This window comes from Oncorhynchus clarkii, chromosome 5, assembly GCF_045791955.1.
Source record: "Oncorhynchus clarkii lewisi isolate Uvic-CL-2024 chromosome 5, UVic_Ocla_1.0, whole genome shotgun sequence".
Taxonomy (NCBI): Eukaryota; Metazoa; Chordata; class Actinopteri; order Salmoniformes; family Salmonidae; genus Oncorhynchus; species Oncorhynchus clarkii.
In genome coordinates, this window is record NC_092151.1 from 37,334,751 (window position 1) to 37,361,871 (window position 27,121).

The following is a 27,121-nucleotide window of genomic DNA, read 5'->3' on the forward strand; positions in this document are numbered from 1 at the left end:
CACAATGTTGAATCCAAAATATACTGATTGTTTAATACACAGCAAAGTAATAACAACAATAAACAATTCAAGAATACATTGAAAAAATAAGAGTATTTTTCTCATATGTTTGTCGGTATATTTATCTATTGTCGTCAAGCAACAAATCACATGTACAGTGGCCTACGTGTGTGTACATATCTGATATTACACAGTATAGCTACATTGTTATACTCACAGATACTTTTGAATATTAGCCTATGTGTGTTTCAAATAATTGTACAGTTACCATTACAGTACAACAGCAATACACGCAGACATTTAGCCGATAAGGAGAAGATAAGACAGATTTAAGCACTTAATACAAAAACACTGGAATACATGGGGGACAATATGTTTGAGATACAGCCAGGGGTTTCAGCAAGTGTTCATGCGATGTTGGAGAGGTGCAAGCTTTTTGGCTGCACCTTTACTCTGTGAATGGTTCTAACTGATGGGAAGTGTATGAAGGAAATGTACAAACAAGATCTCATTTGGTTATCATATTGAGAATATCCCTGCACAAGATAGCTAAATTTAAGGCAAAACAAATACAAAAACATTCTGAAGCAATATGCAAAGAGTTTTTGTTTTTAAAATGGTACATTCACCAAGTGAACAATTACATTTTTTCATAAACTTATTGATTATAATGTTAATTACCTGAACATAGGAAAGTGCTTTTAGGGACAGACAGAAATACTGCATTGTGCAAATATTGTAGTGTGACAACAGCTTCAGTATGGTTCACCTGACGATTTCAGGAATAAAAATAATGATTGAGAAGCGTGATTTTAAAATACTGACCACTATGTCTGCTTTTGTTAATTGTTGGTTTAGCTTTCATACAAATACAGGTTACGATTTTCAGAATACATTAATTTTATGTGACTTTCTCACAATTTTCACAATTTTGGACACTGGGTGAAAGGGGAGGAAAAGACACATGCTGGATCACTTGTTTTCTATGAGAGTCTGCACTTTGAGGACCAAGTCTCGAGCCATCGTTAGGACCTGCGGGATGTTGTGATGCTCAGCCATTTCTGAAGAGGGAAATCAAATCAAAAACACACCGTGTCACTCGAGCGTAGCTGCTTGTGCTGATTTACATATGAGTGTAGTCTATGGAGGTAGCTAGGCTTTTTGCCTTTGTCAGCAAGCACAGTAAAGGCAGTTGGTACCTTCAGATCATACATTTAGCAAGCAAACACTCAGTGACAATGAAATGAATGAAGTAACTGAATGATCAAATATTCTATTGCATAACAACATCTAACGTCATCGTTTAGCCTCACCGTTGAAGAACTTGATGATGTCAGTGAAGTCCATGTTGTTCTCCAGGATGATGTCTCGGTATATCTCCACCAGTGCCAGAGCGATGAAGAGGACAAAATGAGTGGAAGAGGTATATGTGGCCGCCCAGATGCTCTCCCACACGGAGAACACATCATCATACAACATCTCTGGAGGAAGAATGACACATCAGGTTATATACTGAGTAGGACTGTCAGATGTGACCTGCCTGCAGAAGAGTCATGTTAATGAAATAAAAACATTGACAATGACATTTTCCAAAATCTATACAGGTCCTTCATATTGTATACCTTGAACACGATTAATTTAAGTTTTAACATCATCAGCATGAACTATTTCCTCAGGTTCCAATGTGAAATCCCCCTTCCTGTTTGATTTCATCACCATACAGATAGTGTATGCGGTCAAACACGCCCATGCAGATGCCAGTACCTCTTTTGAAGTCTAGCAGGAACCAGCGGTAGCAGAAGTAGAAGTGAGTGTAGTCTCCATTCATCTGCATCAGTTCAAAGAGCTCTGAATCAAGGATCTAGTGGGGGAAAACATGGCAAGTGCCTATCTTTTACTACAATGTAATATCACTGTACTTATAATAATGTGCATGTGTGATTGAGTATGTACATGCACATGTATGGTACCTGGATGAGGGAGCGCATGTTGGCAAAGTGTGAGTCCATGGCCCCTCCATGGGGGAAGTTCTGATTCATCCTCTTCATCAACTCAGAGAAGCAGCTGAAAGCCATGACCTCTGAGACACACATCAACAGCAAATGATTAATCTTATCTTACTCTAGGCTGTGAATAATGCAGTTCAAGGAGAGCTATTGCTCATGCAGACTGACCGTCATCCAGAATGACCAGTAAAGGAGCCAGCAGATCACACATGCCCTGGACATAACCAATCTCCAGATGCTGCCACACATAACTGCACATTATGTTGCGTAGTTTCTCCAGGTTAGCAGGGGTGAAGTACCAGTAGGTTCTGTCACAGCGTCTCACGTCCTTATCAATGCGATGCAGGTTGAGCAAGTACAAGTCCAGCTGCTCTTGCTGCACAGAGTGACAAAAGGGACTAAGGTTAGTTAAAGCGGTTCATGTTCAAATGGCTACTGTTTCATGATCCGTTCCAGCATTGTGACAGTTCTGTTTGTAGTTGGGTATTTTATTAGGATCCCCATTAGCTGTTGCAAAAGCAGCAGCTACACTTCCCGGGGTCCACACAAAACATGAAACATAATACAAAATGACATAATGCAGAGCATCAATAGAAAAGAACAGCTGAAGGACAGAACTACATACATTTTATAAAAAGGCACACGTAGCCTACAGATTAATGCATACACACAAACTATCTAGGTCAAATAGGGGAGCGGCGTTGTGCCGCATGATGTTGCTTTATCTGTTTTTTTAAACCAGGTTTGCTGTTTATTTGAGCAATATGAGATGGAAGGAAGTTCCATGCAATAAGGGCTCTATTTAATACTGTACGTTTTCTTGAATTTATTCAGGATTTGGGGACTGAAAAGACCCCTGGTGGCATGTCTGGTGGGATAAGTGTATTGTATGTTGAACCAACTCTTAGCCAATCAAGCCCTAAAATCTGCAACATGCATTACAGTGGACACAGGTAACTCATTTGGAGTACTTACAGAGTAGGTAGTCCCTGCAGGGGACACTACCACTGGTGAAACCTCAGGTTTGAGTTCATCTGTCACAACCAAAAAGTCAGACTGGGGGTAGAGACTCTCCATCTCAGGCTCCTCCTCAGACAGGGTTGGCTCAGTTCCATCAATACTGGTGTTGGAGCTTGCATGCAGGACAGGTTCCCCTGAAACAACTCTCCCCAGGGCCAAGAAGGGGGCAGCAGGGGGAGCCATCAGGCCGGACAAGGGTCTTTCCCAGGCCGTGGGAATGTCCTCCATCTCTAAGGCAGAGGGCGAGTCATCAGAATCTAGTGTATCAGGAGAACGCATAGAGTGGGCTGTCACTGTAACACTGGCCCTGGCCTCTAGCTGAGGTGGCTTCAGTACTGGCATGCAAGGTGCATGTTTCTCTGAATCTATGGCAACTGTCATTTCTGCAGCTTTGGTATTGTTTTTCTCAGGGACACTGGCCTCCACAGTGTCTAATGTTTTGGTTTCGGCTATTTCTGAAACCTTTTCTTCAGTACTACCCATGTCTTTCTCACAAACACAAGCTTCGCTGGTTTGAGTGGTTTTAATTTTTTGTAATTCAGATTCTGTGATTTCTTCAATGTCAGAGAAGTTTGGGTCCTCTTTTTCAGCAATACCAGCCTCCACTGCTATTGTTGAAGCTTTGTTTCCTTCTGTTAAAGATGGCTCTGTGGCACAGGATGGTTCTGACACGGAGGCTTTGCTCTCTTGTGTTTTATTAACTGTGGCCTCGCCTAGTGGTGGAGCTGGAATATATACATTAGAAACCTCCGTTTCTAGTTTGAGAATATCAGTATTCTCAGTTGCGTATGCAGCTCTCACAGGCAGCTTTGGGTCTTTTGTGGTGGAAACTTCAGACAACTCATTTCCTGCAACTTTGTTTTCGGTTTCAGTATTTCCTAAGGACTTCACGTCTTCTTTGTCAGAACCCCTTTCTTTAACCCTCTCTGGGATTTGTATGATTTCTACCGATTCAGAGCATTCAACCTCTTTACTCTCTGGGGCTTTGGACTCTTGTGTTGGAGCCTTAGGATGCTCCTCCCCTGCCTTGTCATCAACTGTTATCATGACCTTTGGTTCCTCTGTTGATCTTGAGACAGGGAGATCCTCGGTTAGCTTTGACCCAGCTTGGGTCTCTGCCACTGGCCTAAATGCAGCTCCCTGGGGCTCTGATGGCTCTGGTGATGGCTGAGTGGCAACTGTTTTGACAGTTAAATCAGTTGCAGGAAGTTTTGTTGCAGGGCTGTTGTTGTTTGTGCTTTGGGGCTGTTCTGGAAGACCTGAGCCAACAGAGATTTTTTTGGGTGGGTCTCCAGATTCTGAGGTAACATTTCGGTTGGCCACATCTGGGCAGTCTTTCAATGGAATTTTGGACACCTCTTTGCCTTCCTCTGGCTTCATCTCCGATTCTATCGGATCCACCTCCTCCACAGACCCAAATGCCTGCAACACCGGACAACAGACAGTGAATACCCAGCATTATAAAGTCTCTCTACTATTAAGGGAAACTATAATGTTATGTGGTGATGTATTATGCCCCAGAAAGAAAGCCTCCTGTACCTGTGTGCTACTGCTGGAGTCACTCTGGGCAATCTGTTTCTCTGAACTGGTGCTCTGTGAGGACTGGTGTAGGATATGGGGTCAAATGCCATCCAGGAAGAGAACACCATGAAGAATCATATGTTAGTACAGTATGTTAACCATATACCAACGAGTCACTAACTCTATCATGTATTACCCTCATCAAATGGGACAGGTAGGACCCCCTTACATCAGTGCTGATGGTGGAGTCTCGCTGCACTGGTCCTGGTCTTTCCACAGAATTGCACTTGGCTATGGCTTCAGCATGCTTCTCCCCCTCCCTCTGCTTGACAATGGCCTCACAGCCCAGCCACTCTTTCATAGTCTGCTCATAGTAGGCCCGCACCTGCTTATCCACCTACACACACACAGATGAACACACAGGGTCACTGGTATGTAATGATATTACACATGACCCACCTCCCTACTTGGATTCCAGAGTTAGTAGTTTTACCTCATGACAATATAACAGTACTCACCTCCAACCTACGTTTCTGGGTCATATCGAAGTGGTAGTGTCCCAGCAGGAATGGCCAGACCTCCTTGCGTATTGTAGGGGCCACACCACCATAGTACACCATCCGCAGAAGCTCATGCTCATCATACGCCTGAGAAAACGTTGTGAACGTGATTACATATTGACTCAATACAGAAACATACAAGTTCAGTACGATCATCGGTTGCAGTGGAATGTTGATGTTGGTGAATGCAGATACATTCAAGCTGTGACCTGTTATGCACAGTCACTGCAGGTTGTGTACAGTATGTTTAGAGCAGATTGTACAGTAGATCTTACAGAGCAGTCCTGGAGGAAGCTGCTCCAGACATCCACAGTCAGCCCTCCCCGGGCATCATGAGGCACGTTAGGGTCAATGATGGTAGGGTTGACCAGGGCAGAGAGGTGGATACGAACGGTGGACAGGTGACGGCAGTAGGCAAGCCCTTCAATGAAGTGAAGAAACACGCATGGTTATCAATCCAGCCATAACACGAAGACTATAGCATTTGAATCAGTCTTTCCTAAAGGAATTCATGATGCATGTACTCACAGCCATAGAAAGCACGGGAAATGATCTGGTACTTCATGGTGTCACAGAGGAGTTTCAGGGGAGCCCTGTCCTGGTTGCAGCCATTGGATAGTGAGCCAACAGGGGATCCGTTCTGAGAGCAGGAGAAACAGGAGGACTTCCTGGGGGTGGGGTGCCACATGTTCACCGCCTGGTCCATCAGCTCTGGAGCCACTGGACACCAAACAGGATCAATGGTATCATCAGCAGGATCATCGTCATTAGCAACATGATCATCTAGAACTGATGGAGGATTTGGGTGACTTTCTTTAATAATATACACTACCGGTCAATAGTTTCACAACACTTACTCATTCAAATGTTTCTTCATTTTTACTATTTTCTACATTGTAGAATAATAGTGAAGATATCAAAACTATGAAATAACACATATGGAATCATGTAGTAACCAAAAAAGTGTTAAACAAATCAAAATATATTTATATTTGAGATTATTCAAATAGCCACCCTTTGCCTTGATGACAGCTTTGCACACTATTGGGTTTCTCTCAACCAGCTTCACCCCTGAATGCTTAACCAACAGTCTTGAAGGAGTTCCCACATATGCTGAGCACTTGTTGGCTACTTTTCCTTTATTCTGGAGGTCCGACTCATCCCAAACCATCTCAATTTGGTTGAGGTCAGGGGATTGTGGGAGGCCAGGTCATCTGATGCAGAACTCCATCACTCTCCTTGGCCAAATAGCCCTTATGTAGCCTGGAGGTTTGTTGGGTCATTGTCCTGTTGAAAAACAAATTATAGACCCACTAAGCGCAAACAAGATGGGATGGTGTATCGCTACAGGTAGCCATGCTGGTTAGGTGTGCCTTGAATTCTAAATAAAATCACAGACAGTGTCACCATCACACCACCTTCTCCATGCTTCACGGTGGGAACCACACATGCGGACATCATCTGATCACCTACTCTGCGTCTCACAAAGACATTGTGGTTGGAACCAAAAATCTCACATTTTGACTCATCAGACCAAAGGACAGATTTCCACCAATCTAATGTCTATTGCTCGTGTTTTTTGGCCCAAGCAATTCTCTTCTTCTTATTGGTGTCCTTTAGTAGTGGTTTCTTTGCAGCAATTAGACCATGAAGGCCTGATTCACGCTCTGAACAGTTGATGTTGAGATGTGTCTGTTACTTGAACTCTGTGAAGCATTTCTTTGGGCTGCAATTTCTGAGGCTGGTAACTCTAATGAACTTATCCTCTGTGGCAGAGTTAACTTTGGGTCTTCCTTTCCTGTGGCGGTCCTCATGAGAGGCAGTTTCATCATAGCGCTTGATGGTTTTTGCGACTGCACTTGAAGAAACGTTCAAAGTTCTTGAAATGTTCCGGATTGACTGACCTTCATGTCTTAAAGTAATGATGGACTGTCGTTTCTCTTTGCTTATTTGAGCTGTTCTTGCCATAATATGGACTTGGTCTTTTACCAAATAAGCTATCTTCTGTATACCTACCTTGTCACAACACAACTGATTGGCTCAAACGCATTAAGAAGGAAAGAAATTCCACAAATGTACTTTTAAGAAGACACCTGTTAATTTAAATTCCATGAAGCTGATTGAGAGAATGTCAAGAGTGTGCAAAGCTGTCATCAAGGCAAAGGGTGGCTATTTGAATAATCCCAAATATAAAATATACTTTTTTGGTTACTACATGATTCCATATGTGTTATTTCATAGTTTTGATGTCTTTACTAGTATTCTACATTGTAGACAATAGTAAAAATACAGAAAAACCCTTGAATGAGTAGATGTTCTTAAACTTTTGACCGGTAGTGTATATGTATTTTTTTTAAACATGGAAACATTGACAAACCAAGCCAGAAGATAGAGGTGTGACAAAGACAACTTCATGCCCATGCATGGTCTCAAATCCAGGGTAACCAATGTAAGGTGTTCACAGGGCTACAGGCACAGGGGCTGGACAGAGAGGGGCTGAGGGAAGGGCAATGGTCAACAAAACGAACGGTGAGAGAAAAATAAATCATGAAAAAGTATATTATGTACAAATTGCAACAGAAAATCGACATAGAATAAGGAGATCACAAGTGAAATACCAAAGTCTGACGGAGTACCAGGGAGCAGGATCCGGAAGACATAGTCAGTGGCCTCGTCCTCCTCTTTATCCGACACAGACTCCACAGACCCCTGCGGACTCCTCTTCCGCAACTTAGGGAAAACCTTTCCCTGTGGGCAAAGGAAGGTAGTGCACTCAGTATAAGACATTAACATGTTGTTATTATGATGATTCGCAAGAGTGATTAAAGTTGATACCCTAAAACTCAGATCCCTATCATTGAATTGTGATGCAAGACTAGGCTAGATATAATTAATGATCCAGCCAATCTCAAGTCAGTCATCTTTTCCTTTTCTGTTTAAAAAAACAAAAATGTTTAGTAATTTAGCAGTCTTATCCAGAATGACGTACAGTTAGTGCACTCATCTTAAGATAGCTAGGTGAGACAACAACATGTCACAATCGTAACAAGTACACTTTCCCTCAATAAAGTAGTTAACAGCAAAGCCAGTGGTACAGTAGTAGGAAAATTACATTTGTATAATTTTTTTGGGGTCCTTGTCTTTGGTCTGCAACTTTCCTTCATGTTGGTTTGAGGACGTATTAAGACCCCACTCACTCCTAGACTCTCTGTGCCACTCCTAGGTTGTAGTCTTTCACTGCTCCACAGGGTAATATACCACCACCTTAACAATGCTATATTCTACAGCAGCCTGTAAATTATAGTCTCAGCTCTACTACGATTACCACTTTTATCATCACAACCCCTCTAAAAACTTCCTCATGGGGTTCCCTTTGCTTTGGCAGGTCAGGGTTGGTATTATCTACTTAGAGGCTAAATTGGTGGATAAGATCAATGAAATTACAGTGTCAGTGTAAAAGTATCCCTATGGCAGCAGTGTACAGTACTAACACAGAGATCAGAGTTACCCTCAGTCCAACAACATCCACTCTGCTATAGATTAGTTGTTTCTTGTAGCATTATAAACAACTAATCATACCATCACGTTTCAATTGGTTTAGTGGATGTGGACATAATAGCTACAGTAAACATTAATTGAGATCTGAATCATTGTCATGAATTCCAAATGTGAGGGTTATATCTGGTGCATGTTAGGACATTTCTATGTTCCATGCTGACCTTTCCCCTCTGGGACCACAGAGGGGGGTCGAGTTGTCCGTGTGGCAGCAGGCCTGTCTCCAGGCAGGTCAGGAACTGGAGCAGGTGTCCTCCCCGGGGGAACCGCAGCGGAGGCCTCTGGATCCCATCCTGACTCACCAGAACCACTGTTCCACCACTGTCCACTGGGAAAAACCGTGATCACAAGGTCAAGAAGACACACACAAACACATGGATACAAAGATATATGCCTACATAATTAAAATAGGTTCCTCCTGTACCTTGCTGATGGCAGTGCAGATAAACAATCTCCTCCAGGCGAATAGTCATGGCAAAGTCCCAGTAAACACTGGGAAAATCAATATGAGAAATTGCTGAGATTTAAACAATATCCAATTATATAAATTGGCATGTCCTTTGTAGACACCTATGAGTGTCAGAATAGGTTTCTTTACTGTGATTTTATATTACATTACCTTTTTTCAGTGTCATCTGCCACAGTGCCATTCATGAGCTGGTTGGGGGTCCATTTCAGGGTCATGAGATCTGCAGTCTGGTGGAGAGACAGGTACCCTGGGATAGCCTCCATGTCATCCCTCTGTAGACCAAGACAGGAGATTTGTACAAAGCGTTTCTTGCCGTTTAAACAGTGATGAAAAGCAATGCCAAGTCCTTTAACACGCAGAGAGACACACACACACACGCACACGCACACACCGGCTGCACCAGGACGTTGTTCTTGCCAAACAGCAGTGTAGCCCTGTTGTTCTGATGGAGGGACTCAACGTAGTCCCGGGCCCACAGGATGGGCCTGTCCTCCATACTGCCACTGGACTGCCTCTTCTGGATCTATTAGAAAATGTCATTGTATTCGAGACCATTGGACCATTTTTTATGCATCATATATTATACACACACATCATTCGTTTAAACACATAATCCACACACTGACCAGGGCAGGTCGCCTGGAGGGGGAGTCCTGGCGACAGTGGCCACTGTGGATGCGGTGTCTCTGGACGAGCTCATCAGCAGAGGGGTCTGTCCAGAAGTGGTCGGCTGTCTTCACCTTAGTGTACTCCAGAGCACAGGGGCCGACTGCAAGGCATAAGGGCAAGACAACACTGAGATCCACAACAGTTTTCATGTAGAAAGGTGTAGTCACTATTTCTAACTTCTAAAGCACTGTACTGAACCATCATCATCCAGAGTGAAAGTTAGCGTTACCAGCAATGTCAATGTTACCCTCACAGTAGAAGGTAAATGCACTTGTCCATTATAAGGGTGAGTACAAAGTCAATTTGGAGTTAGTTACCAGTATATTTAACTTCAAAACCACAGAATTATGGCCTTATCTGGAATAAGGCAATTTCCACTGTAAAGCACTAGTCTCCAATGTCATGTTAACCAACAGACTATCTCAGAGGGAGTCACATTCACTGTAATGTGCCATTCAGTGTGCTATTTCTTATCTTATCAGAGATCTGTCCGGCCACATCCTGGCAAGAGAGGGCATTAGAAGAGGTTCCATCAATACCTAACAGAGAGGCAAGGATTGGTCCATCCACAGGATCCATTAGAATGGCCTCACTGTCATAGAACGTACTGGAAAAGAGAAAATCATGTTTCCTCAAAATGGCGCAAGAAGAACCATTGCTGCATGTTCACTGAAAAGCGACTATAAGTACAGATGTCAGATCTTAATTTGACCCGTTTAATTGCAGCAGGAAAATAATCTTGCAGCAGGAGGATTTGAATATCTGAAGAAATATTTAGAATGGCGCCAGGGGGCAGCTGGAATACAATGCAGTACCGTACCCACTTTGTACCTTAGACTGGAGGTCCACTGTGCCCCAGTTCAAGTAGTCTATGTAGGCTATGTGCAGGCTACAGCGCATCTCGTGTGAATTCTTATGTGGATTATAATAAATTGACATATTTGTAGAGGTAGATATATTTTTTGTTAGGTAAAATCATTTTTTTTATCAACTGTTTTATTATATGTTCAAGGCAAGTCATAATGCTGCCCTACAGTAGGCTACACCTTAACCACAGCCTACTGTAGCCTATCAAAACTAATTGCACACATAGGCTTATAATATCATATGTAAAGACGCAATGAAATTGAGAATAGTGAGGTATCCTACGCAATGGAGTGCAATGGTGGATGAAAGAGTGACTCAGAATGTAAAAATGTAGGAACCCAGAGAATACATGTGGGTGTATATATATGAGAAGATCATAGCATTCATATATGTATGTGTGTGTGGAAATTGATAGACAAGCACATTTCTTGTCCATTAAAATAACATCAAATTGATCAGAAATACAGTATAGACATTGTTAGTGTTGTAAATTACTATTGTAGCTGGAAACGGCAGATTCTTTATGAAATATCCACATAGGCGTAAAGAGGCCCATTATCAGCAACCATCACTTCTGTGTTCCAATGGCAGGTTGTGTTAGCTAATCAAAGTTTATAATTTTAAAAGGCTAATTGATCATTTGAAAATCCTTTTGCAATTATGTTAGCACAGATGAAAACTGTTGTCCTGATTAAAGAAGCAATAAAACTGGCCTTCTTTAGATTGGTTGAGTATCTGGAGCATCAGCATTTGTGGGTTCGATTACAGGCTCAAAATGGCCAGAAACAAAGACCTTTCTTCTGAAACTCGTCAGTCTATTCTTGTTCTGAGAAATGAAGGCTATTTCATGCAAGAAATTGCCAAGAAATTGAAGATCTTGTACAATGCTGTGTACTACTCCCTTCACAGAACAGCGCAAACTGGCTCTAACCAGAAGAGAAAGAGGAGTGGGAGGCCCCGGGACACAAGTGAGCAAGAGGAGTACTTGACGCCATCTGTAAAGCATGGTGGAGGCAACGTGATGGTCTGGGGGTGCTTTGGTGGTGGTAAAGTGGGAGATTTGTACAGGGTAAAAGGGATCTTGAAGAAGGAAGGCTATCACTCCATTTTGCAACGCCATGCCATACCCCGGGACAGCGCTTAATTGGGACCAATTTCCTCCTATAACAGGACAATGACTCAAAACACAGCTCCAAACTATGCAATAACTTTTTAGGGAAGAAGTAGTCAGCTGGTATTCTGTCTATAATGGAGTGGCCAGCACAGTCACGGATCTCAACGCTATTGAGCTGTTGTGGAAGCAGCTTGACCGTATGGTACGTAAGAAGTGCCCATCAAGCCATCCAACTTGTGGGAGGTGCTTCAGGAAGCAAGGGGTGAAATCTCTTCAGATTACCTCAACCAATTGACAACAAGAATGCCAAAGGTCTGCAAGGCTGTAATTGCTGCAAATGGAGGATTCTTTGACGAAAGCAAAGTTTGAAGGACACAATTATTATTTCAATTACAAAATCATTATTTATAACCTTGTCAGCGTCTTGACTATATTTCCTATTCCTTTTGCAACTCATTTCATGTATGTTTTCATGGAAAACAAGGACATTTCAAAGTGACCCCAAACTTTTGAACGGTAGTGTACATTTTCTATTCTCATACATAGATATACGTACCTACATACATACATACAGTGAGGGAAAAAAGTATTTGATCCCCTGTTGATTTTGTACGTTTGCCCACTGACAAAGAAATTATCAGTCTATAATTTTAATGGTAGGTCTATTTGAACAGTGAGAGACAGAATAACAACAACAAAAAATGTTCTATGGGATTAAGGTCTGGAGACTGGCTAGGCCACTCCAGGACCTTAATGTGCTTCTTCTTGAGCCATTCCTTTGTTGCCTTGGCCTTGTGTTTTGGGTCATTGTCATGCTGGAATACCCATCCATGACCCATTTTCAATGCCCTGGCTGAGGGAAGGAGGTTCTCACCCAAGATTTGATGGTACATGGCCCCGTCCATCGTCCCTTTGATGCGGTGAAGTTGTCCTGTTCCCCTTAGCAGAAAAACACCCCCAAAGCATAGTGTTTCCACCTCCATGTTTGACGGTGGGGATGGTGTTCTTGGGGTCATAGGCAGCCTTCCTCCTACTCCAAACACGGCGAGTTGAGTTGATGCCAAAGAGCTCCATTTTGGTCTCATCTGACCACAACACTTTCACCCAGTTGTCCTCTGAATCATTCAGATGTTAATTGGCAAACTTCAGACGGGCATGTATATGTGCTTTCTTGAGCAGGGGGACCTTGCGGACGCTGCAGGATTTCAGTCCTTCACTGCATACTGTGTTACCGATTGTTTTCTTGGTGACTTTGGTCACAGCTGCCTTGAGATCATTGACAAGATCCTCCCGTGTAGTTCTGGGCTGATTCCTCACCGTTCTCATGATCATTGCAACTCCACGAGGTGAGATCTTGCATGGAGCCCCAGGCCGAGGGAGATTGACAGTTATTTTGTGTTTCTTCCATTTGCGAATAATCACACCAACTGTTGTCACCCTCTCACCAAGCTGTTTGGCGATGGTCTTGTAGCCCATTCCAGCCTTGTGTAGGTCTACAATCTTGTCCCTGACATCCTTGGAGAGCTCTTTGGTCTTGGCCATCGTGAAGAGTTTGGAATCTGATTGATTGATTGCTTCTGTGGACAGGTGTCTTTTATACAGGTAACAAACTGAGATTAGGAGCACTTCCTTTAAGAGTGTGCTCCTAATCTCAGCTCGTTACCTGTATAAAAGACACCTGGGAGCCAGAAATCTTTCTGATTGAGAGGGGGTCAAATACTTATTTCCCTCATTAAAATGCAAATCAATTTATAACATTTTTGACATTAGTTTTTCTGGATTTTGTTGTTGTTATTCTTTCTCTCGCTGTTCAAATAAACCTACCATTACAATTATAGACTGATCATTTCTTTGTCAGTGGGCAAACATACAAAATCAGCAGGGGATCAAGTACTTTTTTTCCCTCACTGTATATGAATGCTATGATCTTCTCACATATGAGATATTGCCTCACATGCTGGTCAAAAGCATGGCTAAAATCTATCCAAACCTGTACACCGGAGTTATCTGTGGTTCCTCTTATGTAAGACGACAGCTGATGATAGTGTTGTTGTTAGAATGATATATTATTGGATGTGATGTATTGGTATGTTGTGTTGTTTTAGTGAGTATGTGTATTGTGGCTGAGTAATTGTCCTTAGCTGCACTGGCACCCACGGGTGCAAATGATCTTTTGGCTAACCCCGCCACATTTAAATGGATGTTGCATTATTGTAATATTGATTAATGTGCATTGTCCCCTATAAATAAATATATATATATGTATGAATGTGTGTATGAGAAAATATAATATATATATTATATACATACTGTTGATCTGGGGGTTTTAAAATCTGCACCATTGCACTCCATTCCGTAGGATACCTCACTATTCTCAATTTCATCTCTTCTTTACAGCTGATATTATAAGCCTATGTGTACAATTCGTTTTTATAGGCTACAGTAGGCTCTGGTTTAAGTGTATTAATTTTGATAGGCTACAGTAGGCTATAGTTTAGGTGTATTAGTTTTTATAGGCTACAGTAGGCTATAGTTTAGGTGTATTAGTTTTTATAGGCTACAGTAGGCTATAGTTTAGGTGTATTAGTTTTTATAGGCTACAGTAGGCTATAGTTTAGGTGTATTAGTTTTGATAGGCTACAGTAGGCTATAGTTTAGGTGTATTAGTTTTGATAGGCTACAGTAGGCTAAAGTTTAGGTGTATTTGTTTTGATAGGCTACAGTAGGCTATAATGTAGGTGTAGGGCTGCATTTCAGATACACTTGACACCGTGTCATAGACCAATATCTATCTTGTGTTAAGCTATATAAAACGGCAGTTGTTGATGTGTATGGCTGCATTTCACATAAACGTATGTACATTTGAATGTTGCAGTAATAGGACCTATAGGTCTACAGTAACAATAGAACATTTATTCGCTGCAACTCCCGTACGGACTCGGGAGAGGCGAAGGTCGAGAGCCATGCGTCCTCCGAAACACAACCCAACCCAACTGCTTCTTGACACAATGCCCATTCAACCCGGAAGCCAGTCGCACCAATATGTCAGAGGAAACACGGTACACCGGGCGACCTGGTCAGCATGCACTGCGCCCGGCTCGCCACAGGAGTCGCTAGTGCGCGATGAGACAAGGATATCCCTGCCGGCCAAACCCTCCCTAAACCGGACGACGCCCCATGGGCATCCCGGTCGCGGCCGGCTGCGACAGAGCCTGGGCTCGAACCCAGTATCTCTGGTGGCACAGCTAGCACTGCGCCACCCGGGAGGCGTGTCTGGTGCTTTTAGTTTGAGCGAGTGAGAGAGGGAGAATGATTTTGATGGCTGGCACTGCTCTGAAATGACTGGACTGTTCCCACATGGAGATAAAGAGAACTGTGGATTTTCAGTGAATGTATGTAAATCACAAGCCCCATTTGAAATTTCCTGATGCGCAGGGGGAAAAAATGTGACAAAAGAGTGATCAAATTAAGATCGGACATCTGTAGTATACATATTGAGCAGCTACGACTGTTGGTATTTGTAAGATCAAACACAATGTCAGACTTTCAGCTGGAATCTGATCTGTTGATTGATTGGTAACCTGCTGTTCTCCACTAGGTACATGACAATCTTGTCCAGAAGCTTCTCCATGAGAGCAGTGCGGATCCACAGGTTCCTCAAGCCCTGAGGGGGGAGGTTGGTCAATCCGGGTTGCTTCTGAACACTGCCATTATTTAGTTGAGCCTGTCTGCTGGAGAATACAGAGAGAAGTGTTTGATACACATTTTGTATTCATTTATGGCATATTGGTGTGTGTGTGTGTGTGTGTGTGTGTAGGGGGGGGGGGGGGGGGCTTAGGAGTAATGACTAGTCAAGATCAATGTCTTACTTGGTCTCGATGAGCTGCTCTAGTTCCTGGACCTTCTGACAGAGTTCCTCCGCCGGGGTGAAGCTCTTCCCCACCTTCATGAAGAGTGCTGCTACCTTATTACTGCAAAGGAGGCCTGCTGCTCGCCTCTTCAGCCCATGGAGCACACATGCCTCCACTACAGCTGTAGACACACGGAAACACATAGTATTGAATATACAGACACCAACAGTACACACAGAGTTTGGTTTCAAAACCAACTTTCCCCAAAGCGATATTCATTAAGCTATGATTGCATACATACACATGATTGCATACACTGTCAACAACAAGTAAACCACATGCAGAGTTTGCTAATTAGATTTTCAGGCGCAGCGAGTGAAAACCCTTGGACAGTCTGAGTGCTACTGCAGGTAAGCAGAGACGGGTTAGAGGGAAGGTGCAGGTGGCTCTCAGCAGAACCAGAAATAGACTAAAAACTGACTTTACTGTTGCTAGGATATCCGTGGATGTGTAGAGGTGTAGTATCAACACCTTTGCATAGTGTCTGCTGTCAGTTAAATTTAACACAGATGGACCTACACATCTCTATGGCTGTGGCCGGTGCCAACCTAAAATCAAGCTGTGTTCGGGTGAGAACGTGACCGTACACACTTTGGGGTAGTAGGAGGTGGCCGGGCTTGACATTTCAACTCCACAGGATGATGCCCAATGTCACTTGCTCTGTAAATGTCAATGTAGTCATGAGACAAATTCATTTAAAAAAACATGTTCTGACTCAGATTTTTTATGTGAAATTAACATAATACCTATGGCATTTACCTCCGTACAATTCAACCAGCAATAATCCACCTACTTTTGACTCCATAATCTTACTGCTGTGCTCTTAATGTAACAATAATCCTATGTGTCACATCACAAGTGTGAAATGTGAGTCTGTGACACCAGAGTGATGGGGTGGAGGACAATTGTGAAGAGATTACAAAGCACTAGTTCAAACCAATTGTGATTCTTTAGTTGACGGAGAATAGCAGCACTGCTCGAGTCTGCGACGAGAGAGAAAGGTGCTCTTTTTTTTTCAGTTTGTTATTAACTTATATTTGTACTATATTTTCAAGCATAGCAATTCCTAATAGAGGTAGTGTAAACATAATTGTCGGCGTCATCATTATTATTGTCTAGCTCCCCTACCCATTCCCCAAACTACCTTGAGTCAGTATGTGTGATCTCCAATCAGCAGCGTGGTCTGGGTCGCTGCCTGTCCAGCCCCCGTACCCTTTCCCAACCACTGAGGAGATTCCCACTTGCACTTTGCAGAGTATTGCTCTATGTCGTGACTGCAATAGATTGGTATAGTTTTGTAATTTGTTAACTACCAGTTGCCCTTTTCTGAGTATTGATAAATGTTTTTCTATGAGAGAGGGCTCACCCTTCATTTTTACCCATTTGTGGTGTTTCAGTAAATAGTCTCTTAGCTGTAAATAGCTAAAGAAATCTGACTTTGGCAGATGGAAGTCTGAACTTAGTTCACCGAATGATTTAATTTGGTTGTTCTTCAAGACTTGGTGTACATATTGACCACCTTTGGAAACCTGAATCGAGTGATAATGGGGAAATATCTGTAAGATCTGCAGTACCAGTTAGAGATGATATGACCATAGGCAGATGGACACTTTTTAAAACTTTCCTCCAAAACTGGAGCGTATTCTTTGACCATGGGTTCTTACTATCACGGTCTGTCCTCTTACCCAAGTAATCATTGGTTACAATTGGGTGGCCCAGAAGTACCACCTACCTTTTGGTAGGTGCTCTTTGGAGATAAGGTTACCAAAAAATATTATATATTTCTTGCCACGATCTCTTACTTCTTTCTATCCACTCTACTCTGGCTCGTATTACAATAGTAATGGTCTTCGGTCAAAGATGAGAAACCAAGCAGGTTTCTGCATCTGTTACACATACTGTAAGCCAAGCAGTCATTCATTTAAATCAACACGTCGACCTACCCAGACCAGCTATGCTTGCCCATCAACTATGGCATGCACCCTCCCTCCCATCCAGTCACAAGAGCACAGCACTGCCATGTGGCACTAAAGTCCTTCAGTGGGCTTGTAATAATTACGTACCTCACTGTGATTGTTTTCAACTGAAATGGTAAAAAAAAAAAAAAAAAAAGCTTCTTAGCAAAGAGTCATTTCTCAAGCAAGAATTTTGCTAGGAGGGGAAAACTGAAAACTAACTGTTATTGGTAGAGGTTTGGAACTCTATTTCTTATTGGTCTATTAACTAATTTCCCATCTGGTGATGTCACTAGGCAGGCCAAAACTCCATCCCACTAAAACAGGGTGAAATTTCAGGTCGTCTTTTTAAACAGCTTCCCTAGAAGGGAAATATCATCATTTTCACAATATTATTCCAACCTCATTATGTGGAAATATATATAAAACACAAGACTATCACAGTTTTGACAGCACTGGGCCTTTAATTGGGGGTTAACAAACCATAAAAACTCAAAATGAGCAAGTCAAAACTCCAATGAGCCATATGAACTGTAAATTCAATAAGTAATATATTACGACATGAACACACTCACCACAGAAGGATATGATATGGCTGCTGTCTGCATGCACAAACTTCCGAGTCACTGACTCCTCCATGATCTGTTTCACCTGAGAAAAAGAGAGAGAGACATAAAGGTGAGGTGGGATTTGATGTGACAGGCACTTAAAGAGACAGGGTCTGACAAGAGTAGGCACAGAAAGAGAAGAAATCAAAGTGCAGAAGGAGGCAAGGATGGGGAGCGATTTTGCAACAATAGATAAAAAAAAGTCTGGGTTTGAGATACAGTATATATTTACTATCACCAACTAGGACCCTCTTCCTTGCTGCATGACCTGGTGCTAGTCATGTCCCTTTTGTGATGTGGCCTCCACATGCAAACCTCACACTCCTGTTTACCATCCCAGGGGGCATGTGACCAATGATTGCCTTCATGTGACGAGAAGAATTGCTGCCAATAACTTGGCAGAATAAGAGTGTTTCTCTTGCATGTGCCTGTGTGCATGTGTGTGACTGCCTGTTTGTTTGCGTGTTCATGCATGCATGCGTGCGTGCGTGTGAGAGAGAGACTGTTTTTCCGTCATCTAAAAAAATGGCACAAAGATGGACATTGCTATCCATACAAATTAGAACACGATACAATATGCTGCTAATAATGCTCTTTTACTTTTCAGGGCAAAATAAAATCTCATAAACGGAGCTAGAACAGAGGACACACCAGCATGCAGCTACAAAGAAAATAAGCCAGACAGGGAGTTGGTCTCTTCTCTCCTTTTCAGGTTTCTGTAGTGCTGCAGCCCAACTATACCATAAGCCAGACAATTTTCCTTTGAAGAATGGTCTGGCTGTAGCTAACAGATAACTGCAAGGAGTCCCCAAATAATAAACCGTGACTTTATGTCACAAGAACAACACCCTTATCACTTTAATTGGATAGTTTGTAGAGCATCTACAGATGGACTGTCTACAGTAACATTTCAATTTACTATCTACTAATCCTAACCCCAGCCATAACACTAACCCTAAACTTAACCCTTATTCTAAACCTAAACCTAACCATAACCTTAGCAAGCAGTTGCTTATCAAGATATAGTTTGTTGATATTACAACCATCTGTAGAGCATCTGGACTATCCAAATAAAGTGTGACCACTATCTGGACTATCCAAATAAAGTGTGACCACATCCTTTAGGCCTAATTTCCAGACACAGGATGAAGCAAGATATCATCTGATCAATTGATTACGTGTTTTTTCATATAAAAGAGAGAGGGGTAATAGGCTATCCGAGGTATGAGCATGCCCAGTGAATTGAGTTGCCCTCCATTACAGCATTAGCATTCAGATAAATGAAAAACACACGTAAGAGGGGTTATCAATAATCCTAATGATGTTGCTCTTGGCTCTGCACTGTGACATGCACACGTATTCACGTCATGCAGAGATAACAGATCCATTACTGCTACTTTGATCGTGGCGTTACTGCCTAGGCCTGCCTACTGATACCAAATAATTGCTATGTATCTGTATATATACACACGTATTTCAATCCAAGTCGCCCCTGAACGCATCCTTTATAATAAAATCACGATCCAAAGAATATAATATCCTATTAGGCTACATGTATCCTTATGATCAATTTTATTAAAGCATATACACCAGACTTCCCGGTGTCTCCAATTTACAATCTTATTTTGGGCATCCAAATACAACAGAACGGCTGCCAGAGATCCATGACCAACGGTTGCTTCTAATAATTTGTCGTTAAAAACATTGCAAATACTGAAGGCACTCACCTCTTTCTTCACATTGCGCAGCAATTTCTGACGCGTCTCGGCCTCTGGAATGAAAAAACATAACGATATCATTGAAAGTTGGTGAGGCATTCAAGACAATTTTGATATTTTATAACATAGCCTATTCAAATCGAAAAACCTAATTTACCTCCCATTGCGCCCCGCTGTTGCTGTTGATTCAATCGCACAAGGCCAGCTATTTGCTTCAAATGAGTCCCTCTCTTCAATTTACACTCTGGCAGATTGGGAATATGCGACCGAACGCCCCCTTTAAAGCGACACGGTGCAGTACATTGCCAATTCTTGATGATAGGGCTTGTATTTGCAGTCTATGGTTGATAAAGAATGCACGGACGCACGCAGGTAGGCTACACACACCGGCAGGTACACGCGCACGCTCTCTCACTCACCCATTCACACAACATAAGGGTTTAAATGTGTGGGTTGAAAGATATTTCACTGTTCACTGTTTTATTTTGCAGTGTAATCTGTGATTATCTCCACCTAATATATTAGGAGAGTATACCTAATCTGCATTAGGTTTTCAAATATTGTCAAAATTACAGCTAGTGAAAATTAAGATCTAGCCAGGCCTACAAATAGCTTCAACGTACCACTACCTCCATTGTAATCAATGTGAACATTTGACAAATATAATAGGCTATAATCACGCGGTGTATCAAAAATACATTAGTAGTACCACAATATGAGGTAAACATATATAGAATTTTGGTGTTTGCGTTTTCAATGACAACCCAGATGCCTCTCGCTTTCTGTTGTTGACGTCAGATAACGGGAGGGAGCCAGGGAGGGCTCTTTGGAGAGGGGATCTTGATGATAATGAGATAGCATAGACAGTTAGCATTTCCCTTATCAAATTCTCTGACCTCGTCGTTGTAGCTACATTAGATACTAGCATAGTGTGTCACATGAGTTTCCGTTGAAACGGATAGTTTAAAGGGCTTTCTCTATACAACCAGCTAGTTTGCGCGCTTACGCGATGTCAAAGCGTCTGCGCAACAACAGAGACTGTCAGGTCTGCGCTGATTGTAGCGCCCCGGGTAAGCTAAGCGATGGCTGGCTAGCCTTATGAATTTAGCAAGCAAGCTATCTTATGCTAGCAATTGTATTTCATAGAATGATAGCCCAAGCCCTTTTACTCTTTGTTTGCTTGATTTTCACTTTCAATGGGATTCACATTCTTGAAACGTTAGTTCTAACAATGCATCGCGTTGCTTGCAACTAGCTACATACTTGCTGCTATGACAATGATATCTACGTTAACAAAGAAGAATGGGGAAGTCAGCTACAGTAGCCTTAGCTGTCTGTTGCTAACTAGCTGCTCTCAACTTTATTGTTCCTAGCTAGCTGGTTAGCTTATGGCTAGCTAGACTTTACAAGAGTCATTCTTTTTTGTTTTAGCTTGCAAGCTAACGTTAGTTGGGGTATATCTTGTTTATATTGTGTCAAATAGTTAGCTATGCCATTTGTAGCTAGGGAGTTGCTGTCTGGCTGAAATCATAAAACAAGTATGCATGAAGAATGATTTGTACACTCAACCTGGTTTCAGAGTACTTCGTTTTATTATGTACGTAAATCCGTTTTTGGTGTGATATGTTAAGTTTCGTATGGTATGTATTAATTTGTGAATATCTTTCAGTGTAACCCATTTCATATGATATGTTATGAATTACAATTCCTATTTTATGTTATGCCTTTTCAAACATACAATAAGTTGGGCTCTCGAATAGTGTAGTGGTCTAAGGCACTGCATCTCAGTGCAAGACCCGTCACTAAAGTCCCTGGTTCGAATCCAGGCTGTATCACATAGGGTGGCACACCATTTGCCCAGCGTCAGCAGGGGTAGGCCGTCATAATAATTTGTTCTGTTCATTAAATAAAACATATGAATTTGCTAAAGTTTTATGTAACAGATTTGCAAACGTATAATATGTTACGAATTTGCTAAACGTATAATATGTGGCAAATTTGCTAAACGTATATGCTATGAATTCTTGCTAGGTTGCTAACGTTAGCGAGCTAGGGGTTAGGGTTAAGTTTAGGAGTTAGATTAATGGGTTAGGTACATGCTAAAATGGTCCCAGATGAGATTTGAACTTGCAACCTTTGGGTAGCTAGATGTTCGTGTTATACATCCACCCTGACCAACCAACATACTTTCAGTTTTTGCCTTAAGTAACCATCTGTTTTATGTAACCATACCAAACGTAACATATCATACTGAATGGAATGTCTTGGATTTACGTACGGAATAATAGGAAATGCTCTGAGAACAGGCTGGTGCACTGGATGCATGACTATTTTAGTCTTTATGGTGTTTGTGTGTGGACTTGGAGCCTTTGTAGTAATATTGAGTCTAATCTTGTGTGTGTGTGTGTGTGTGTTTTCCAGGCCCATGTTGGGGCTCAGTGAACAGGGGTGTGCTGGTCTGTGATGAGTGCTGCAGCATCCACCGGGGTCTGGGACGACACAGTTCCCAAGTCCGACACCTGACCCATACACCATGGCCCCCCTCCCAACTACAGGTGGGCACCTCACACAAACTCACACAGTAGTACTGACACAAGAACAGTCAGTGGTGTAAAGTACTTTGGTAGTCTTTAAAGTAATTTTACTTAAGTTGTTATTTTGGGTATCTGTACTTTACTATTTATATTTTTGACACATTTTAATTCACTACAAGAAGATAATGCTCATTTTAATCCAAACATTTTCCTTGATACCCTAAAGTACACGTTACATTTTGAATGCTTAGCAGGACAGAAAATGGTCCAAATCACACACTATCATGAGAACATCCCTGGTCATTGCTACTGCCTCTGATCTGGCAGACTCACTAAACACACATGCTTCGTTTGTAAATTATGTCTGAGTGTTGGAGTGTGCCCCTGGTTTGCTGTCTAGTTTGCCTAATAAAAGTATATTTTACTCAAGTAGAATTTTACAGGGTAACTTTCACTTTTACTTGAGTCATTTTCTATTGTGGTATCTTTGCATTTACCATCGGAGAACAGTGGCTTTATTGTTTGCTTCTTTTCTAGATGGTTCAGACATTGTACAGCAATGGGTCCAACTCCATCTGGGAGCACTGCCTTCTGGATCCCTCGTCTATCTCGAGTGGGAAACGCAAGGCCAACCCCCAGGACAGAGTCCAGTGAGTGGAACACATTTCAAACCTTTTGTTGAAGGTTAAACAATGGAACTTTCAACAATGTCATGACAAAGCATAAGCATCTAGTCTCGCCATGATCTAAGACCATCAGTGTGGGACTCTCTGTTGTATTAAAGTGCCATTGGGGTGAGGACAGTCTCAGAGGTTTATTAGTGTGTGTCTGTTCCCTTTCCAGTCCCCATAAAACGGAGTTCATCAAGGCCAAATATCAGATGCTGGCTTATGTCCATCGAATGCCCTGTCGAGAGGATGACAGTGTCACTACGAAGGACCTCAGTAAGGTGAGAGATTGCAGCTAGAACATCCCCTGGATTGCAAGCTTCGTTGCCATTGAGCTCATTCATTTGCCAATTTATCCCCCCCAATTTTTTTTTGAGCTGTTAGCTAACCAAACCTCTCTTTGGTGTTGCCTCTAGCAACTCCACTCCAGTGTTCGGACTGGGAACCTGGAGACGTGCCTGAGACTGTTGTCTTTGGGAGCCCAGGCCAACTTCTTCCACCCGGTATGTCAAAAATGGCCTGAAATGTGTCAATACATAATGGAATGATTATGAGCCTGCACATTATTACAACAGTGCCCATACAGTGTCCAGTGTCATATTGTTTTGGGGTGGTGGCCTGTTTGTTCTTCAGGAAAAAGGAAACACTCCGCTGCATGTAGCAGCTAAGGCAGGCCAGGTGTCGCAGGCAGAGTTGCTGGCTGTGTATGGGGCGGATCCCGATGCCCTAGACATGGGGGGTAAGACCCCTATTGACTACGCAAGGTAAAGCAGGCTTCATACTCTTTTATACTGCACGGTAGCAATCCATTACCCCTGATGGTTGCACAACTCTTTCGCAGAGAACGGTTTATGAGGCTGCCTAGTACTAAAGTTTATTAGAAGAATCTACATGATTACAGATGTGTCAACTCACTGAATAAAATACAACTTTACCACCCTTGGCTTTATTGTAGAGCGTTCTTAGAAATAAAAAGTGCTATAGTTGACATTTACAGTAAACAGAAATTGACCTCACCGCCACTAATATTGATGTGGAGAAGACTCCTGACCTTTTATTCCTGTTCCGCTCAGACAAGCAGGGCATCAGGAGCTGGCAGACAGACTGGTAGAGATCCAGTATGAACTCACTGACTGCTTGGCATTTTACCTCTGTGGGAGAAGGCCAGGTAAGAGTGCAGAGAAGGAGGGGGGGTTATAGGGTGATTCATTGATGAATTGAATTGATGAATTGAACAATGATGTTTGTTTGTTCTAATCTGACTGTGTTTGCCTACTAGATCATAGAAACGGACAGCACTTCATAATTCCACAAATGGCTGACCGGTAAGAACTGAACCCAACACCATTGCTTGCTTATGGAGTAATAGAATGCTGTTCAGGCATCTTTGTGACATTTTTACAAAAACCTCAAAGTCTGATAAGCCAAAATGAAATGCATCTGTGTGTATCCATAGTAACTGAGGTTAAAACATCATTCCTTTACCACACCATTGTTTATCTCCCTTTGCTTTCATATGTTGATGGGAAAGAAATGTGTAAGTATGTCAACTGTTGGCTATAATTTATTGTCTTGCATTTGCTATATAAACTGATGATATATAGATTGTGTGTGTGTGTACCAGCACCAGTCAAAAGTTGGTTGGTTGAGAGAATGCCAAGAGTGTGCAAAGCTGTCATCAAGGCAAAGGGTGGCTACTTTGAAGAATCTCAAATGTATTTTGATTTGTTTAACACTTATTTGGTTACTACATACAATTCTATGTGTTATTTCATAGTTTTGATATGTTCACTATTATTCTACAATGTATAAAATACAAAAAATAAAGAAAAACATTTGAATGACTAGGTGTGTCCAAACTGTTGACTGGTACTGTGTGTGTGTGTGTGTGTGTGTGTGTGTAATTTATATATTATTTTATTTATTATTTTTGTCCACAGCAGTCTGGATTTGTCAGAATTTGCAAAAGCTGCAAAGAAAAAACTCCAGTCTGTGAGTGAAATGAACTTTTAGTTTTATTATGGTCCTTTTGACATACCAGTGATGTGATTTTACTGTGGCTTGTGATTTCAGCTCACTAACCATCAGTTTGAAGAGCTTGCCATGGACGTTTATGATGAAGTGGACAGAAGAGAAACTGATGCAGGTGAACAGATACAGTGACATTTGATTGTTTGTAGTAGGGTCGTTCTTGAATTGCGGTGGCATTTTGTGGCCCTTGCTTATGCAACCATAAAAATAAAAAATAAACACTTTACAATGAACAAATAGTTACACATCACATGTCTGTTTATTTTGAACTGTTTTTCAAGGATAAAACATAATGCAAGTATTTTTTTACTGCAAACTTTTATTTAAAGGACTTAGGGTAAGCAAATGGGTTGTCACAGTAGTGACGTGTAGCGTTATAATGACATGTTTTAGGGATTTAGAGATCTATTATTTTGAATGCTAAAAGGTGAACAAAAGTAGTTAATATATTGTGTATTTCTATAAAAAAATGAGTAATGTCTGTCCCTCAGTTTTATGTCATTGGTGTTACTGCCTTAAATCACTCATTAAAGATCTTCAAGGACCTTGAGCATTCCCTCCAGCAGCAAACTGTTATCGGGGGAGGGGTCTATATTAAAGAAGTGTGATTCGCTAATCATTTATCTTTTATGTCATACATTTGAGGATTCCGTTGATAATTTGGTATGTCTGAGTCCAAAGTGTCACTTGGTGTTACTCAGTTGGAATGAAGAGAAATAACAATGTGAGCAAAATTATTAATGGTATCATTTAGTGAAGGGACCTTAGATTTGGGCATCTGTGGCCTCCATTTTAAGAAAATGTTCAATAACCTAAAATGTCTCATTGGTATTATCATCGTTAGTGTTACTAGCTCCTACTGGTGGCACAATGTTATTTCAAGTAATTAAGCTGCCATATCAGTTGATTTTGAATGGAATGACGTACCCAAATACATTTAAATATTTTTTTTTCTTCTAAAATGCCATGCCCAAATGCCACTGCAATTCAAGACTGACCCAGTAGGATTAGCAGAAATTGTGATTGCTTATAAGTGTTTGATAAAGGTATCACTAGGTGTGTTTTAATAGATTATTATTAATATGAAACAAATGATGTATATTTATGGTTTGTCTTTGCTGTGTCAGTGTGGCTGGTGACTCAGAACCACGGCACTCTGGTAACAGACACAACTGTGGTGCCTTTCCTCCCTGTCAACCCTGAGTACTCATCCACCAGAAACCAGGCAAGTCAACTACAAATGCAATTCACTGTTATGTCAAATTGGTGGGTCTCTTTCCCAAGCCATTAGGTGAGTTTTATGCATTTGATTGAAGAGTCTTAACTTCCAAAACAGCCGCTTCACAACGTTGTCTTGTTTTGCAGGGCCGGCAGAAGCTAGCGAGGTTCAACGCACATGAATTTGCAACACTCGTCATTGATATATTAACTGACGCCAAACGTCGGCAACGTGGGAACTCCTGTAAAAGTCCCAGAGGTATAGTACAGTAATCTGAAGCTACTTTACTTACATTTGGCACTTTGGAACAAAGCTCATTACTGTACCCACCATGGCATGGTTGTGGCGTGGTCCACTCCCCTGACCGTTGCTCTCTCTCCTCAGAGGACATAGAGCTCATCCTGAAGGGAATCAACAGCCGTCACGGGAGTGATAACCAGGATAATGAAGACCAGCCAGATTATGACAGTGTGGCGTCTGATGAAGATCCAGAGCGGGAACCAGCCCCTGGGAAGAATGGGAAAGATGGCAGAACCAAGGTAACACCATATTTGTCGTTTTTAGTTTCGTTTTTCATTACCATTAACATAGTATTGGCATAGCCATTATGTGAAACTGACTATTTTAACTACTTTGCAGATATGAAACAAAGACATATTATCATTCAAAAAATATCAAATTCAGTTTGTTACAAAA

The 27,121-nt window shown here is 41.8% G+C and overlaps 2 protein-coding genes across 5 annotated transcripts in view; one reads left to right on the top strand and one right to left on the bottom strand.

Moving 5' to 3' along the window:
- Positions 1-7: 7 nt before the first annotated feature.
- LOC139408765 (small G protein signaling modulator 1-like) lies at positions 8-20,938 on the bottom strand. 2 transcript variants are annotated; one of them, XM_071153063.1, is made up of 23 exons: positions 20,131-20,938; positions 19,983-20,026; positions 18,223-18,298; positions 15,651-15,813; positions 15,363-15,512; positions 10,340-10,407; positions 9,758-9,900; positions 9,523-9,654; positions 9,282-9,403; positions 9,087-9,154; positions 8,827-8,990; positions 7,726-7,855; positions 5,636-5,827; positions 5,383-5,528; positions 5,066-5,194; positions 4,777-4,944; positions 4,566-4,628; positions 2,982-4,448; positions 2,175-2,382; positions 1,971-2,080; positions 1,765-1,861; positions 1,314-1,481; positions 8-1,061 (listed from the first exon to the last, which is right to left on the bottom strand). In XM_071153063.1, the coding sequence occupies exons 1-23, from the start codon at positions 20,135-20,137 to the stop codon at positions 973-975; spliced, it is 4,104 nt and encodes a 1,367-aa protein (XP_071009164.1). In that variant the 5' UTR covers positions 20,138-20,938; the 3' UTR covers positions 8-972. The 2 variants fall into 2 exon arrangements, with proteins under 2 accessions (XP_071009164.1, XP_071009163.1); XM_071153062.1 differs by lacking the exon at positions 20,131-20,938 and having other exon boundaries at positions 842-1,061; positions 19,983-20,054.
- The window catches only part of LOC139408767 (ARF GTPase-activating protein GIT2-like), a 22,199-nt gene continuing 15,836 nt past the window's right edge, over positions 20,759-27,121 (top strand). For 2 of the 3 annotated variants that reach the window (XM_071153066.1, XM_071153065.1), the window contains exons 1-13: positions 20,761-21,043; positions 22,395-22,528; positions 23,045-23,157; positions 23,351-23,456; positions 23,592-23,678; positions 23,809-23,939; positions 24,249-24,343; positions 24,455-24,500; positions 25,116-25,167; positions 25,249-25,321; positions 26,334-26,431; positions 26,572-26,683; positions 26,810-26,964. In XM_071153066.1, the coding sequence (XP_071009167.1) occupies positions 20,983-21,043; positions 22,395-22,528; positions 23,045-23,157; positions 23,351-23,456; positions 23,592-23,678; positions 23,809-23,939; positions 24,249-24,343; positions 24,455-24,500; positions 25,116-25,167; positions 25,249-25,321; positions 26,334-26,431; positions 26,572-26,683; positions 26,810-26,964 (1,263 nt within the window). In that variant the 5' untranslated portion in view covers positions 20,761-20,982. Of the gene's footprint in view, positions 21,044-22,394; positions 22,529-23,044; positions 23,158-23,350; positions 23,457-23,591; positions 23,679-23,808; positions 23,940-24,248; positions 24,344-24,454; positions 24,501-25,115; positions 25,168-25,248; positions 25,322-26,333; positions 26,432-26,571; positions 26,684-26,809; positions 26,965-27,121 lie in introns of all 3 variants that reach the window. The other variant, XM_071153064.1, reaches the window with a different exon arrangement.